Source organism: Brassica rapa, chromosome A02, assembly GCF_000309985.2.
Source record: "Brassica rapa cultivar Chiifu-401-42 chromosome A02, CAAS_Brap_v3.01, whole genome shotgun sequence".
Classification (NCBI taxonomy): Eukaryota; Viridiplantae; Streptophyta; class Magnoliopsida; order Brassicales; family Brassicaceae; genus Brassica; species Brassica rapa.
In genome coordinates, this window is record NC_024796.2 from 17,584,266 (window position 1) to 17,600,869 (window position 16,604).

Sequence of the window (16,604 nt, forward strand, 5' to 3'; positions counted from 1 at the left end):
GTAAAATCCTAGAAGTACAATAAATTATTTAGAAAAAAACATGAATAAAAACTAACTTTTAAATAAATAATATGACCTTTTGAAAACCCTAATTAAAAGAAAATTTTTAAAAGTACTCTTATTGTCTTATAGGTAATTGACTTTCCTTTTTAATAGATAACTTTGTTTGTTAAAAAAGTATGACCAAAAATAGTTACAAATATTTCACATTTATATTTAGGTTTAAGCTTCCACATATTAATTATAAATATTATTTAATAGTGTTATTATTTTTAGTATTTTTTATAAAAAACTTGGTTTTTCAAAGTTGCTAATTTACATGACTGTAACAATGTTAGTTATATATTTGAAAATGTGATATGTGTTCAACTTTCTCATAATCAAAAATATATATACTAAAATAATAAGATGATTTTTTAAAAACAATAAAAAATATTTAATATAGTCTTATTATTATCATTATTTATTATAATGTTTGTTTTAAGAGATACTAAAGATAGAGAATTATAAAATATAAATATTAACTTTTAAGAAAAAATGTAAAACAAAAACGAATTGTAAAATCCTACAAGTACAATAAATTATTTAGAAAAAAAACATGAATAAAAACTCACTTTTAAATAAATAATATGACTTTTTGAAAACCCTAATTAAAAGAAAATTTTAAAAGTACTCTTATTGTTTTATAGGTAATTGACTTTCCTTTTTAATAGATAATTTTTTTTTGTTAAAAAAGTATGACCAAAAATAGTTACAAATATTTCACATTTATATTTAGGTTTAAGCTTCCACATATTATTTTACAAAACACAATAGATAATTGCTAGATATATTCTGTTGTTATCTGAAAATAATATTTTATTAAAACATGTTTTAAAACATAAAATAATTTTTAGATATATTCTGTTGTTATCTGAAAATAATATTTTATTATAAAGTTTATAGTTACATATAAAACAATTTATAATGAAATGCTAATCAAACAAATAAATATATTTTCTAAAATATATGTGAATGTCTTTAAAATTTAACACAACAATAAACATAAATATATTTTGATAAAAAGTAATGAATATATATTAATAATATTTTGTTTATATGTTATATCTGATAATTGACTATAAGTAAATATAATAAAATTCTCAAAAATAAAATATATTTCTAAAACATAAGATAATTCTTAAATATGTTGTGTTTTTATCTGAATTAATATTTTTTATTATAAAATATAAAATATAAAGTTTAATTTTTGATTTATCTTTTTAAAAATATACTTAATAATTTATTATGTTGTTTTGATTTAATATTTATAAAAAGATAAATATCTATAACAACACTATGCACGTATGTGCAGACAGAACACCTAGTAATAAAGTATTCAAAATTATATTTTTAATTTGATAACAAAATTTTATTTTTAAATGATTATTATTTAATTATGCATTTTCTATTTTAAATTTTGTAATTTTATGAATAAAATTTTTATTTTCAGATAAGGATACAACATACATAAAATTCTTCATTCGACTGGTGACCATTCTGGAAACAAGAGGAACGAATAGAAAATGAACGTAGAGGAATTGAATTACAGGAATGAAAAGGAATGGTTGTTCCATCCCATATTTAATAAGGAATTAATTTGTTCTTTTGTCTACAAAAAAAAGGAAAGGTACGGAATGAGAAGAAAAAATTATTCTTTATGAATGGTGATTTTTTTAAAGAATGTTCGGGAAAACATTTGTTCCTTGTCGTTGTTTACATAGGTTTATGTTAATGTTAATTCTTTTTTTTTAACGCTGATTTATTACGATCTTACAATTATGATATATGAAAGATTACATAGACGATTCGACAACCACTTTTAGTTTATGTTAATGTTAATGTTAATTCTATAATAGGTTATACATATATAAGATTCATTAAAGGTAACAATCACTTTTAGTTTTAAAATAACTTTTAAAGCCCGAGTTTATAGCGAAATAAATAATCATCCGCACATTAATGAATAAGATGAGACGCAAAGAACCCTAGAGTTATAGATTCCCATTAGTCATCCACCATTGCCGCCACCTCCGTTCTGGCCATGGCGTCACCGTCTCCATCTTCAACCACCGTCGCCAGTAAAAGGTTCGTCATTCTCAAGCAGTTCTACAGCCTATAATATTCAGTTGTAGTGGATTTGACAAGTTCATTGGAATATGTTTTTACCATCTTTCTCTAGGAAATTGTATTCTTTGTTTTTCTTTTTGTGTCAGTGTGAGGTTTGACCAATGACACATAACAGCATTCACTTTTGCTTCTTTGAGGCTGATTCATATGATTGTTGTTTTGTAGAACTAAATCTAAGAGTGAGGAAGAGGCAATAAATACGAGTATCTTAGATCTTCCATCCATTCTCTTGGAAGTAATAATGTCTCGTCTTGTCTTAAAAGACAACATATGTGCATCAGCTGTTTGCAAGTCATGGTGTCAAGCTGCACTTTCTGTACGGGTAGAGGAAAAGCATCCTTGGCTTCTGTGCTTTGATAATCGTTGCAGTTTGTTTGAACTACGTGATCCGGTACGATCGAAATTGTACACTTTGCATCTGCCAGAGCTGACTGAATCAGCCGTGTGGTACATAAAAGACGGTTGGTTAAGGACATGTTTTTCTTCAACCCGTTTTCTCGGGAGCTCGTAAGCTTGCCTAAGTTCTCGTTGCCATTCCAGGCAGTCGCGTTCTCTAGTCCTCCAACATCGGATAACTGTGTGTTGGTAGCGTTAGACTTTGTTACATCAGTTCAAGAGAGAAGGATAGTTATCAGCACATGCCATCCTGGAGCAACTGAGTGGATCACCGAGGCCTTTCCTACTGTTTAACCGTTTTATAGGCATAGCAAAATTGTCTATCTCAATGAACAATTTTATTGCTTTACCATAGGAGGAGGCTACTTGTATTCCTTTCACCCATCTTCCCGGACATGGGTTTGTCATCAAGATGCATATGTGTATCATCAACTACGAGGTGAATGGGACAAGAGAGAAATTTTCTTGGCAGAGAGAAAAGGAGAGCTCTTTCTCATGTTTGCATGCAGTAATTAAGGAGAAGCCACTAGTGTTTAAACTAGGCTCTTTGCAATGGGAGGAGGTGACTAGTAATGAGCTTGATGGTTTCACAACCTTCTTCAGTTCTTATAACTCTGAGTTGAGAAGTAATATCCCATTGATGAGGAACAACCTCTGCTTCCCATGGTTTGGTGACAAGCGCAAGCGTTGTGTATCCTACTTTTTTGATAAAAGCAGGTTTAATCTGCCTAATGCAAGTCTTAACTGGTTAGAACTTATCCCTCGTCACAAGAGCCTCTGGATTGTTCCGCCGAGTAACGTTTTTGACTATTTGTGAGAGCTTTGCAAGAAGATTGATTAGTTTTATCTCTTCAGATAGACAAGTAGCCTTTATTTCCCCACTACCATTGTTTTTTAGTTTTAGCTTCTTCTATTTCTGCTCCTAAGAGAACACTTGTGACAATTTTAGCAAAAAAAAAAAAGAAAAAAAAAGAACACTTGTGATAAATTTGAAAGTCGCACACTCTATTGAATATATTCATAATGACAAAAAGAAACAAGGAACAACATGAAATCAACAAAGACACTTTTTAAACAGTAAAAGAAAAACCTAACACAGCCTTGGTCGTTCCCAACAACCACCTCATCGCTCAAGTTACATATCAAACGTCATCGTTAGCACCGGGAAACCTCGGGACGATAACATCAATCCCGACTCGTATCCTCTCAATCTCCGGCGAATCAGACTCGGACTCGCGCTTCTTTAAATCAAAGATTTTGAAAGTTAACGTATAAACAATGTCAGAGTAAGAAGGGACTTGGATCATCTCAAGAATCTGAAACACGTTGGCTTGTATCTGCTCCCTATCGCCACCGATGAGCCAATCTCTATCGAACTCGTGGGTTTGACGAAGGATTCGAGTTTCTAAATTGCAGAAGTCTTCGTCTTCGTCTGAATCAGAGTTTGGTTCGGGGGCTTGCCTGTAAACCAATTCGAAATCGAAGACAAAGGAGAAGTTAGGGTTTTTTAGGTTATGTTGAGTGTCGGTGAAGACTGGGTCGAAGGAGATGAAGGTGTCGGGTTCGTCGTCGCAGTACCCATACCAAACCATGATTTGTTATTGTAAGAAAGATTTATGAATGCCAAATTGGATTCGTTGTTTAGGGACGAGAATAGAGAGAGAGTTTAAAGAGAACAGAAAGAGTTGAACTCTGAATCACTTGTTTAGAGGTCGAGAAGTATACTCATATTTATATTAGGTTTTATTTCCTCTTTTCCGTTTACGCGCTTTCCTTTTTTCCTTTTTATTATTATATCTTAGATTTCCTTCTTTCTAAGTTCTGACTTTCCGCTTTCGCTTTTGAATTGTCTAATTATATTTTTTTTATTATTATTATCTTAGATTTCCTTCTTTCTAAAGTTCTGACTTTCCGCTTTCGCTTTTGACTTGTCTAATTATATTTAATGATTAGGGATGTGTCCGTGCTACACGCGCATTGTATTATATTTGTGGTATAAGCTTTGTATTTTGATTTGGAGATAATGGTATTTGAAAATACAAGCTATTTGATATAATTGGTATCGGTGGTAAGTGCCAATAGGATTAAATTATGTTTTATTGTAGTTTTTATGTGTTTATGGATTTTAGGATACTTGTTTTATTTTGGTATTTAGTTTGATAGTAAAAGCTGTTTTGACGGACTGATTCGATAAAAGTATAATAAATAGCTGAAAAATTACAAGATTTTTATATCAGATTATTTAATATAAATTTTATACTTAATATATATATATATATATATATATATCTTATTATATAAAGCTTGGTTCTTCAAAGTTGCTAATTAACATGATCGCGACATATGGTAACTATGTATTTTATGATTGTGACATGTGATAATCTATCTCATAATTAAAAATATATATAATAAGATATTAACAAAAACGATTTATTAAAAAGTAATTAAAATATTATTTAATAGTAATTTTCCTTTTTAAAATCCTAATCAAAAGATAGTTGCAAAAGACTATTTGATACTCCATCTGTTCCTAAAAGTACGATGTTTTACAGAATTTTGATGTTCCAATATATAAGATATTTTCATTTTTAGGTAACTTTTACTTTATTAAAAACTGTTTACCCAATTATATTTTAATAGTCTATTTTATACTTGGTTGAATACTATTAATTTATAGTTTTAATGATATTTTCTAGACAAAAAATAGTTTTCTTAATATATGTATTTTTACCTAAACATCTTATATTTAGGAACAGAGGGAATAATAATTTTTCTTATAATATTGTGATATGTGTTTAAATATATAATGATTAAACATATATATAATAAGATAATAAACACGAATTTTGATAAAAAACTACTTTTAAAAATTATTTAAAGTAATTTTTGTTTGAATATTTAGCAGTAATTATTTTAGAAATTGTCTTTTTACAAAATCCTAAAAAAAATTTGAAAACAATTTATTTAATAGAATTTTCCTTTTCTAAAAGCTTGGTTCTTCAAAATTATTAATTAACATGATAGCGACACATGGTAATTATATATTTTAAAAATGTGACATGTGTTAATCTATCTCATTATTAAAAATATATATATTAAGATATTAATAAAAAAATTTATTAAAAAGTTATTAAAATATTATTTAGTAGTAATTTTTCTTTTTTATATCCTAATCAAAAGATAATTGCAAAAGACTATTTGATGATAATTTTCCTTATAATATTGTGACATGTGTTTAAATATATAATAATTAAAAACATATATAATAAGATGATAAAGACGAATTTTGATAAAAACTACTTTTAAAAATTATTTAATAATAAAAATATATTTTAAAAGATATTTAGTAGTAATTATTTTAGAATTTTTCTTTTTTCAAAAACCTAAAACAATATTTGAAAATAATTTATTTAATATAATTTTCTTTTTCTAAAATTTTAATGAAAATATAATTATAAAATATTATATTAAACTTGGTTCTTCAAAATTGTTAATTAACATGATCGGGACAAATGACAATTATATATTTAAACTATCTCATAATAAAAAATATATACACTAAAATAGTGAAATTTTTTTTTCTTAAAACTTAATTATAAATATTATTTAATAGTGTTATTAGTTTTAGTATTTTTTATAAAAAACTTGGTTTTTCAAAGTTGCTAATTTACATGACTATAACAATGTTAGTTATATATTTGAAAATGTGATATGTGTTCAACTTTCTCATAATCAAAAATATATATACTAAAATAATAAGACGATTTTAAAAATAAAATAAAAATTATTTAATATAGTCTTATTATTATCATTATTTATTATAATGTTTGTTTTAAGAGATACTAAAGATAGAGAATTATAAAAGATAAATATTAACTTTTAAGAAAAAATGTTAAACAAAAACGAATTGTAAAATCCTAGAAGTACAATAAATTATTTAGAAAAAAACATGAATAAAAACTAACTTTTAAATAAATAATATGACTTTTTGAAAACCCTAATTAAAAGAAAATTTTAAAAGTACTCTTATTGTCTTATAGGTAATTGACTTTCCTTTTTAAAAGATAATTTTGTTTGTTAAAAAAGTATGACCAAAAATAGTTACAAATATTTCACATTTATATTTAGGTTTAAGCTTCCACATATTAATTATAAATATTATTTAATAGTGTTATTATTTTTAGTATTTTTTATAAAAAACTTGGTTTTTCAAAGTTGCTAATTTACATGACTGTAACAATGTTAGTTATATATTTGAAAATGTGATATGTGTTCAACTTTCTCATAATCAAAAATATATATACTAAAATAATAAGACGATTTAAAAAATAAAATAAAAATTATTTAATATAGTCTTATTATTATCATTATTTATTATAATGTTTGTTTTAAGAGATACTAAAGATAGAGAATTATAAAAGATAAATATTAACTTTTAAGAAAAAATGTTAAACAAAAACGAATTGTAAAATCCTACAAGTACAATAAATTATTTAGAAAAAAACATGAATAAAAACTAACTTTTAAATAAATAATATGACTTTTTGAAAACCCTAATTAAAAGAAAATTTTAAAAGTACTCTTATTGTTTTATAGGTAATTGACTTTCCTTTTTAATAGATAATTTTTTTGGTTAAAAAAGTATGACCAAAAATAGTTACAAATATTTCACATTTATATTTAGGTTTAAGCTTCCACATATTATTTTACAAAACACAATAGATAATTGCTAGATATATTCTGTTGTTATCTGAAAATAATATTTTATTAAAACATGTTTTAAAACATAAGATAATTTTTAGATATATTCTGTTGTTATCTGAAAATAATATTTTAGTATAAAGTTTATAGTTACATATAAAACAATTTATAATGAAATGCTAATCGAACAAATAAATATATTTTCTAAAATATATGTGAATGTCTTTAAAATTTAACACAACAATAAACATATATATATTTTGATAAAAATTAATGAATATATATTAATAATATTTTATTTATATGTTATATCTGATAATTGACTATAAGTAAATATAATAAAATTCTCAAAAATAAAATATATTTCTAAGACATAAGATAATTCTTAAATATGTTGTGTTTTTATCTGAAATAATATTTTTTATTATAAAATATAAAATATAAAGTTTAATTTTTGATTTATCTTTTTAAAAATATAATTAATAATTTATTATGTTGGTTTTGATTTAATATTTATAAAAAGATAAATACCTATAAAAACACTATGCCCGCATGTGCAGACAGAACACCAAGTAATAAAGTATTCAAAATTATAATTTTAATTTGATTACAAAATTTTATTTTTAAATGATTATTATTTAATTATGCATTTTCTATTTTAAATTTTGTAATTTTATGAATAAAATTTTTATTTTCAGATAAGGATACAACATACATAAAATTCTTCTTTCGACTGGTGACCATTCTGGAAACAAGAGGAACGAATAAAAAATGAACGTAGAGGAATTGAATTACAGGAATGAAAAAGAATGGTTGTTTCATCCCATATTTAATAAGGAATTAATTTGATCTTTATTTGTCTACAAAAGAAGGAATGGTAGGGAATGAGAAGGAAAAATTATTTCTTATGAATGGTAATTTCTTTAAAGAATGTTCGGAAATGCATTTGTTCCTTGTCGTTGTTTACATAGGTTTATGTTAATGTTAATTCTATAATAGGTTATACATATATAAGATTCATTAAAGGTAACAATCACTTTTAGTTTTAAAATAACTTTTAAAGCCCGAGTTTATAGCGAAATAAATAATCATCCGCACATTAATGAATAAGATGAGACGCAAAGAACCCTAGAGTTATAGATTCCCATTAGTCATCCACCATTGCCGCCACCTCCGTTCTGGCCATGGCGTCACCGTCTCCATCTTCAACCACCGTCGCCAGTAAAAGGTTCGTCATTCTCAAGCAGTTCTACAGCCTATAATATTCAGTTGTAGTGGATTTGACAAGTTCATTGGAATATGTTTTTACCATCTTTCTCTAGGCAATTGTATTCTTTGTTTTTCTTTTTGTGTCAGTTTGAGGTTTGACCAATGACACATAACAGCATTCACTTTTGCTTCTTTGGGGCTGATTCATGATTGTTGTTTTGTAGAACTAAAACTAAGAGTGAGGAAGAGGCAATGAATACGAGTATCTTAGATCTTCCATCCATTCTCTTGGAAGTAATAATGTCTCGTCTTGTCTTAAAAGACAACATATGTGCATCAGCTGTTTGCAAGTCATGGTGTGAAGCTGCACTTTCTACTAGAGGAAAAGCATCCTTGGCTTCTGTGCTTTGATAATCGTTGCAGTTTGTTTGAACTACGTGATCCGGTACGATCGAAATTGTACACTTTGCATCTGCAAGAGCTCGCTGAATTAGCCGTGTGTTACATAAAAGACGGTTGGTTACTTATGTACACTTCTAGCTCCAAGGACATGTTTTTCTTCAACCCGTTTTCTCGGGAGCTCGTAAGCTTGCCTAAGTTCTCGTTGCCATTCCAGGCAGTCGCGTTCTCTAGTCCTCCAACATCGGATAATTGTGTGTTGGTAGCGTTAGACTTTGTTACATCAGTTCAAGAGAGAAGGATAGTTATCAGCACATGCCATCTTGGAGCAACTGAGTGGACCACCGAGGCCTTTCCTACTGTTTTGCCGTTTTATAGGCATAGCAAAATTGTCTATCTCAATGAACAATTTTATTGCTTTACCAGAGGAGGAGGCTACTTGTATTCCTTTCACCCATCTTCCCGGACATGGGTTTGTCATCAAGATGCATATGTGTATCATCAACTACGAGGTGAATGGGACAAGAGAGAAATTTTCTTGGCAGAGAGAAAAGGAGAGCTCTTTCTCATGTTTGCATGCAGTAATTAAGGAGAAGCCACTAGTGTTTAAACTAGGCTCTTTGCAATGGGAGGAGGTGACTAGTAATGAGCTTGATGGTTTCACAACCTTCTTCAGTTCTTATAACTCTGAGTTGAGAAGTAATATCCCATTGATGAGGAACAACCTCTGCTTCCCATGGTTTGGTGACAAGCGCAAGCGTTGTGTATCCTACTTTTTTGATAAAAGCAGGTTTAATCTGCCTAATGCAAGTCTTAACTGGTTAGAACTTATCCCTCGTCACAAGAGCCTCTGGATTGTTCCGCCGAGTAACGTTTTTGACTATTTGTGAGAGCTTTGCAAGAAGATTGATTAGTTTTATCTCTTCAGATAGACAAGTAGCCTTTATTTCCCCACTACCATTGTTTTTTAGTTTTAGCTTCTTCTATTTCTGCTCCTAAGAGAACACTTGTGACAATTTTAGCAAAAAAAAAAAGAAAAAAAAAGAACACTTGTGATAAATTTGAAAGTCGCACACTCTATTGAATATATTCATAATGACAAAAAGAAACAAGGAACAACATGAAATCAACAAAGACACTTTTTAAACAGTAAAAGAAAAACCTAACACAGCCTTGGTCGTTCCCAACAACCACCTCATCGCTCAAGTTACATATCAAACGTCATCGTTAGCACCGGGAAACCTCGGGACGATAACATCAATCCCGACTCGTATCCTCTCAATCTCCGGCGAATCAGACTCGGACTCGCGCTTCTTTAAATCAAAGATTTTGAAAGTTAACGTATAAACAATGTCAGAGTAAGAAGGGACTTGGATCATCTCAAGAATCTGAAACACGTTGGCTTGTATCTGCTCCCTATCGCCACCGATGAGCCAATCTCTATCGAACTCGTGGGTTTGACGAAGGATTCGAGTTTCTAAATTGCAGAAGTCTTCGTCTTCGTCTGAATCAGAGTTTGGTTCGGGGGCTTGCCTGTAAACCAATTCGAAATCGAAGACAAAGGAGAAGTTAGGGTTTTTTAGGTTATGTTGAGTGTCGGTGAAGACTGGGTCGAAGGAGATGAAGGTGTCGGGTTCGTCGTCGCAGTACCCATACCAAACCATGATTTGTTATTGTAAGAAAGATTTATGAATGCCAAATTGGATTCGTTGTTTAGGGACGAGAATAGAGAGAGAGTTTAAAGAGAACAGAAAGAGTTGAACTCTGAATCACTTGTTTAGAGGTCGAGAAGTATACTCATATTTATATTAGGTTTTATTTCCTCTTTTCCGTTTACGCGCTTTCCTTTTTTCCTTTTTATTATTATATCTTAGATTTCCTTCTTTCTAAGTTCTGACTTTCCGCTTTCGCTTTTGAATTGTCTAATTATATTTTTTTTATTATTATTATCTTAGATTTCCTTCTTTCTAAAGTTCTGACTTTCCGCTTTCGCTTTTGACTTGTCTAATTATATTTAATGATTAGGGATGTGTCCGTGCTACACGCGCATTGTATTATATTTGTGGTATAAGCTTTGTATTTTGATTTGGAGATAATGGTATTTGAAAATACAAGCTATTTGATATAATTGGTATCGGTGGTAAGTGCCAATAGGATTAAATTATGTTTTATTGTAGTTTTTATGTGTTTATGGATTTTAGGATACTTGTTTTATTTTGGTATTTAGTTTGATAGTAAAAGCTGTTTTGACTGACTGGTTCGATAAAAGTATAATAAATAGCTGAAAAATTACCAGATTTTTATATCAGATTATTTAATATAAATTTTATACTTAATATATATATATATATATATATATATATATATATCTGATTATATAAAGTTTGGTTCTTCAAAGTTGCTAATTAACATGATCGCGACATATGGCAACTATGTATTTTATGATTGTGACATATGATAATCTATCTCATAATTAAAAATATATATAATTAGATATTAACAAAAACGATTTATTAAAAAGTAATTAAAATATTATTTAATAGTAATTTTCTTTTTTAAAATCCTAATCAAAAGATAGTTGCAAAATACTATTTGATACTCCCTCTGTTCCTAAAAGTACGATGTTTTACAGAATTTTGATGTTCCAATATATAAGATGTTTTCATTTTTTAGGTAACTTTTACTTTATTAAAAACTGTTTACCCAATTATATTTTAATAGTCTATTTATACTTGGTTGAATACTATTAATTTATAGTTTTAATGATATTTTCTAGACAAAAAATAGTTTTCTTAATATATGTATTTCTACCTAAACATCTTATATTTAGGAACAGAGGGAATAATAATTTTTCTTATAATATTGTGATATGTGTTTAAATATATAATGATTAAACATATATATAATAAGATAATAAACACAAATTTTGATAAAAACTACTTTTAAAAATTATTTAAAGTAATTTTTGTTTGAATATTTAGCAGTAATTATTTTAGAAATTGTCTCTTTACAAAATCCTAAAAAAATTTTTGAAAACCATTTATTTAATAGAATTTTCCTTTTATAAAAACTTGGTTCTTCAAAATTGTTAATTAACATGATAGCGACACATGGCAATTATATATTTTAAAAATGTGACATGTGTTAATCTATCTCATTATTAAAAATATATATATTAAGATATTAATAAAAAAAAATTTAATTAAAAAGTTATTAAAATATTATTTAATAGTAATTTTCCTTTTTTATATCCTAATCAAAAGATAATTGCAAAAGACTATTTGATGATAATTTTTCTTATAATATTGTGACATGTGTTTAAATATATAATAATTAAAAACATATATAATAAGATAATAAAGAAGAATTTTGATAAAAACTACTTTTAAAAATTATTTAATAATAAAAATATTTTTTAAAAGATATTTAGTAGTAATTATTTTAGAATTTTTCTTTTTTCAAAAACCTAAAACAATATTTGAAAATAATTTATTTAATATAATTTTCTTTTTCTAAAATTTTAATGAAAATATAATTATAAAATATTATATTAAACTTGGTTCTTCAAAATTGTTAATTAACATGATCGGGACACATGAAAATTATATATTTAAACTATCTCATAATAAAAAATATATACACTAAAATAATGAAATTTTTTTTCTTAAAACTTAATTATAAATATTAAATATTATTTAATAGTGTTATTAGCTTTAGTATTTTTTTATAAAAAAACTTGGTTTTTCAAAGTTGCTAATTTACATGACTATAACAATGTTAGTTATATATTTGAAAATGTGATATGTATTCAACTTTCTCATAATCAAAAATATATATACTAAAATAATAAGACGATTTAAAAAAAAAAATTATTTAATATAGTCTTATTATTATCATTATTTATTATAATGTTTGTTTTAAGAGATACTAAAGATAGAGAATTATAAAAGATAAATATTAACTTTTAAGAAAAAATGTTAAACAAAAACGAATTGTAAAATCCTAGAAGTACAATAAATTATTTAGAAAAAACATGAATAAAAACTAACTTTTAAATAAATAATATGACTTTTTGAAAACCCTAATTAAAAGAAAATTTTAAAAGTACTCTTATTGTCTTATAGGTAATTGACTTTCCTTTTAAATAGATAATTTTGTTTGTTAAAAAAGTATGACCAAAAATAGTTACAAATATTTCACATTTATATTTAGGTTTAAGCTTCCACATATTAATTATAAATATTATTTAATAGTGTTATTATTTTAAGTATTTTTTATAAAAAACTTTGTTTTTCAAAGTTGCTAATTTACATGACTGTAACAATGTTAGTTATATATTTGAAAATGTGATATGTGTTCAACTTTCTCATAATCAAAAATATATATATTAAAATAATAAGATGAATTTTTAAAAAAAATAAAAATTATTTAATATAGTCTTATTATTATCATTATTTATTATAATGTTTGTTTTAAGAGATACTAAAGATAGAGAATTATAAAAGATAAATATTAACTTTTAAGAAAAAATGTTAAACAAAAACGAATTGTAAAATCCTACAAGTACAATAAATTATTTAGAAAAAAACATGAATAAAAACTAACTTTTAAATAAATAATATGACTTTTTGAAAACCCTAATTAAAATAAAATTTTAAAAGTACTCTTATTGTTTTATAGGTAATTGACTTTTCTTTTTAATAGATAACTAGATTTTGACCCGCGCTTCAAAAGCGCGGGTTTTTTTTGGATTGTATACAAAATTTGTGAATTAATATTTTGAAATTGTTTTATATTATTTTGTTACAAAATCATATGATATCGAAGAAGATAATTTGTTTACCTTATATAATTCATGAATTTGTTTATTTAAAATTTATATGTACACTTACAAAACTCTCCCTTGGACATGAATATTTTACCAAATTCAGAAAACCAAATTGAAATAGATCTGGAAATATAGGTGCAGTTTGGGTCCAGGTTTACATATTAAATTTTTGGATCCGCATGTCTCTTTTCGAGTCCAAATCATACCCTTTACCTGATCGGATACCCAAGTGCCTAAAATGTTTTGTGTATATTAGGTATATTTGAGTATTTTATATATGTTTTAGTATTACAAATATTGTTTAAGTTTTGGGTTCAGGTTTTCGATTTTAGTTTCGGGATTTGGGTAAAAATTTCAATTTATTTTAAAAAATATTTTGGGTATTCGGAAAATTGGCTTTTTTAATTTCTCGGATCATAACGGATCGGTTCATTTTGGATCTTTTTGGATATTTCAATATTTTCGAGTATTTGTTTGGGGGGAGGGGGGTTTGGCAATTTCAAATCTTTTTGGTGTCCTAAATAATCAAACCAATCCAAATCTGATACGTACCCAAATAGTACATTGATTTTATAGATATTTGAATTATGGATTCAAACCGACCCGGATCCAAAAGGAACCAACCCAAGCTTGAACCAAAAAAATACCTAGTTATGTTCAAAATGTCTGAACCCAAAATAAAATGATCCGTACCTACCCCAAAACCCGATGCTCAGACCTATTCTTTTTTTTTTTCCCCATCAATATTTTTATTAATGAGAGGGGGAAGCCCAAAGACAAAGCTCACCAACCAGAACAACAACAAAAAAAAAACAAAATAACAAAAAGCCCAAACAGACGGGCCAGCTAACTTTTGTGTGTATTTTAAAAATGTTATATTTGCTGAATTGATGAGACTTAAGAGTTATTTGACATATTTTTGGCTAAGTTAATAGTATAAATTTGTAAAGTTTTTAATAGTTTTAAACTTATTTTAAATAACAAATTTTATTATAAATGATTTTTATAAAAAGTTAATTTAAAGTAAAAGAAAATATAATTTTGTTTTTAACAGATGGTTTGATTTATTAAATTTAATTTTGCAAAAATTTGGAACTATGTGATGCGTTACAGATATTGTTCTACTATACTAATAATATATTAAGTTGATCTACCACTAAACTTGATATAAGTCTGGGTGTGGCATATGTCTGTTGCATGTCATAGATATTATTCTACTATACTAAATAGTATGTTATATAAAAGAAATGTTATATGCCATGAAGAAGGTGATTAATTAGTTGTAGTTGTTATATATATTGTAGTTGAACATGTCATGATCATATTATTTCACACGTACAAATATATAGTGTAACCGTAGATTTAGTTATTAAAGATAGAGATATGAGTCCAATATATAAGGGATGAAAAATAAAGTTGTAATATATTGTAACAGATAAAATATGGAGAATAATAGAATTTTATTTGATTGCTATAAAATAGGTTATAGTTATAAGATTTGGTTATATATAATAGGTTGGACTAAAAAATGAAAGGGTCCAAACAACTTTTTTAAGTAGATTTATTAAAACTTCTTCCCTTTTAATAGTATTGATTTTTTTTGTTAAAAAGGTATGACCAAAAATAGTTACAAATATTTTACATTTATATTTAGGTTTAAGCTTCCACATATTATTTTACAAAACACAATAGATAATTGCTAGATATATTCTGTTGTTATCTGAAAATAATATTTTATTAAAACATGTTTTAAAACATAAGATAATTTTTAGATATATTCTGTTGTTATCTGAAAATAAAATTTTATTATAAAGTTTATAGTTACATATAAAACAATTTATAATGAAATGCTAATCAAACACATAAATATATTTTCTAAAATATATGTGAATGTCTTTAAAATTTAACACAACAATAAACATATATATATTTTGATAAAAATTAATGAATATATATTAATAATATTTTGTTTATATGTTATATCTGATAATTGACTATAAGTAAATATAATAAAATTCTCAAAAATAAAATATATTTCTAAAACATAAGATAATTCTTAAATATGTTGTGTTTTTATCTGAAATAATATTTTTTATTTTAAAATATAAAGTTTAATTTTTGATTTATCTTTTTAAAATATAATTAATAATTTATTATGTTGGTTTTGATTTAATATTTATAAAAAGATAAATATCTATAAAAACACTATGCCCGCATGTGCAGACAGAACACCTAGTAATAAAGTATTCAAAATTATAATTTTAATTTGATTACAAAATTTTATTTTTAAATGATTATTATTTAATTATGCATTTTCTATTTTAAATTTTGTAATTTTATGAATAAAATTTTTATTTTCAGATAAGGATACAACATACATAAAATTCTTCATTCGACTGGTGACCATTCTGGAAACAAGAGGAACAAATAGAAAATGAACGTAGAGGAATTGAATTACATGAATGAAAATGAATGGTTGTTTCATCCCATATTTAATAAAGAATTAATTTGTTCTTTATTTGTCTACAAAAAAAGGATAGGTAGGAAATGAGAAGGAAAAATTATTTCTTATGAATGGTGATTTTTTAAAGAATGTTTGGGAATGCATTTGTTCCTTGTCGTTGTTTACATAGGTTTATGTTAATGTTAATTCTATAATAGGTTATACATATATAATATTCATTAAAGGTAACAATCACTTTTAGTTTTAAAATAACTTTTAAAGCCCGAGTTTGTAGCGAAATAAATAATCATCCGCATATTCCCATTAGTCATCCACCATTGCCGCCACCTCCGTTCTGGCCATGGCGTCACCGTCTCCATCTTCAACCACCGTCGCCAGTAAAAGGTTCGTCATTCTCAAGCAGTTCTACAGCCTATAATATTCAGTTGTAGTGGATTT

General features: G+C 26.1%; 1 protein-coding gene and 2 long non-coding RNA genes across 3 annotated transcripts; 2 read left to right on the forward strand and 1 right to left on the reverse strand.

Annotated features, from left to right (window-relative positions):
- The first annotated feature begins 1,113 nt into the window (after nt 1–1,113).
- LOC117132091 lies at nt 1,114–3,446 on the forward strand. The gene is made up of 2 exons (XR_004455584.1): nt 1,114–2,127; nt 2,335–3,446. It is a non-coding gene; the product is annotated as an uncharacterized LOC117132091 (long non-coding RNA).
- Nucleotides 3,447–3,549: 103 nt separating this feature from the next.
- On the reverse strand, nt 3,550–5,436 carry LOC117132085. Its single transcript, XM_033285631.1, has one exon. It carries the CDS (start codon nt 4,155–4,157, stop codon nt 3,708–3,710), a length of 450 nt encoding a protein of 149 aa, XP_033141522.1. The 5' UTR covers nt 4,158–5,436; the 3' UTR covers nt 3,550–3,707.
- Nucleotides 5,437–7,566: 2,130 nt separating this feature from the next.
- Nucleotides 7,567–11,541, forward strand: LOC103853510. Its single transcript, XR_004455582.1, has 2 exons — nt 7,567–8,494; nt 8,700–11,541. It is a non-coding gene; the product is annotated as an uncharacterized LOC103853510 (long non-coding RNA).
- Nucleotides 11,542–16,604: the final 5,063 nt, after the last annotated feature.

Excerpts from the sequence above, each read along its gene's own strand:
- LOC117132085 (XM_033285631.1), bottom strand. The coding sequence starts at position 4,157 with ATGGTTTGGTATGGGTACTGCGACGACGAACCCGACACCTTCATCTCC.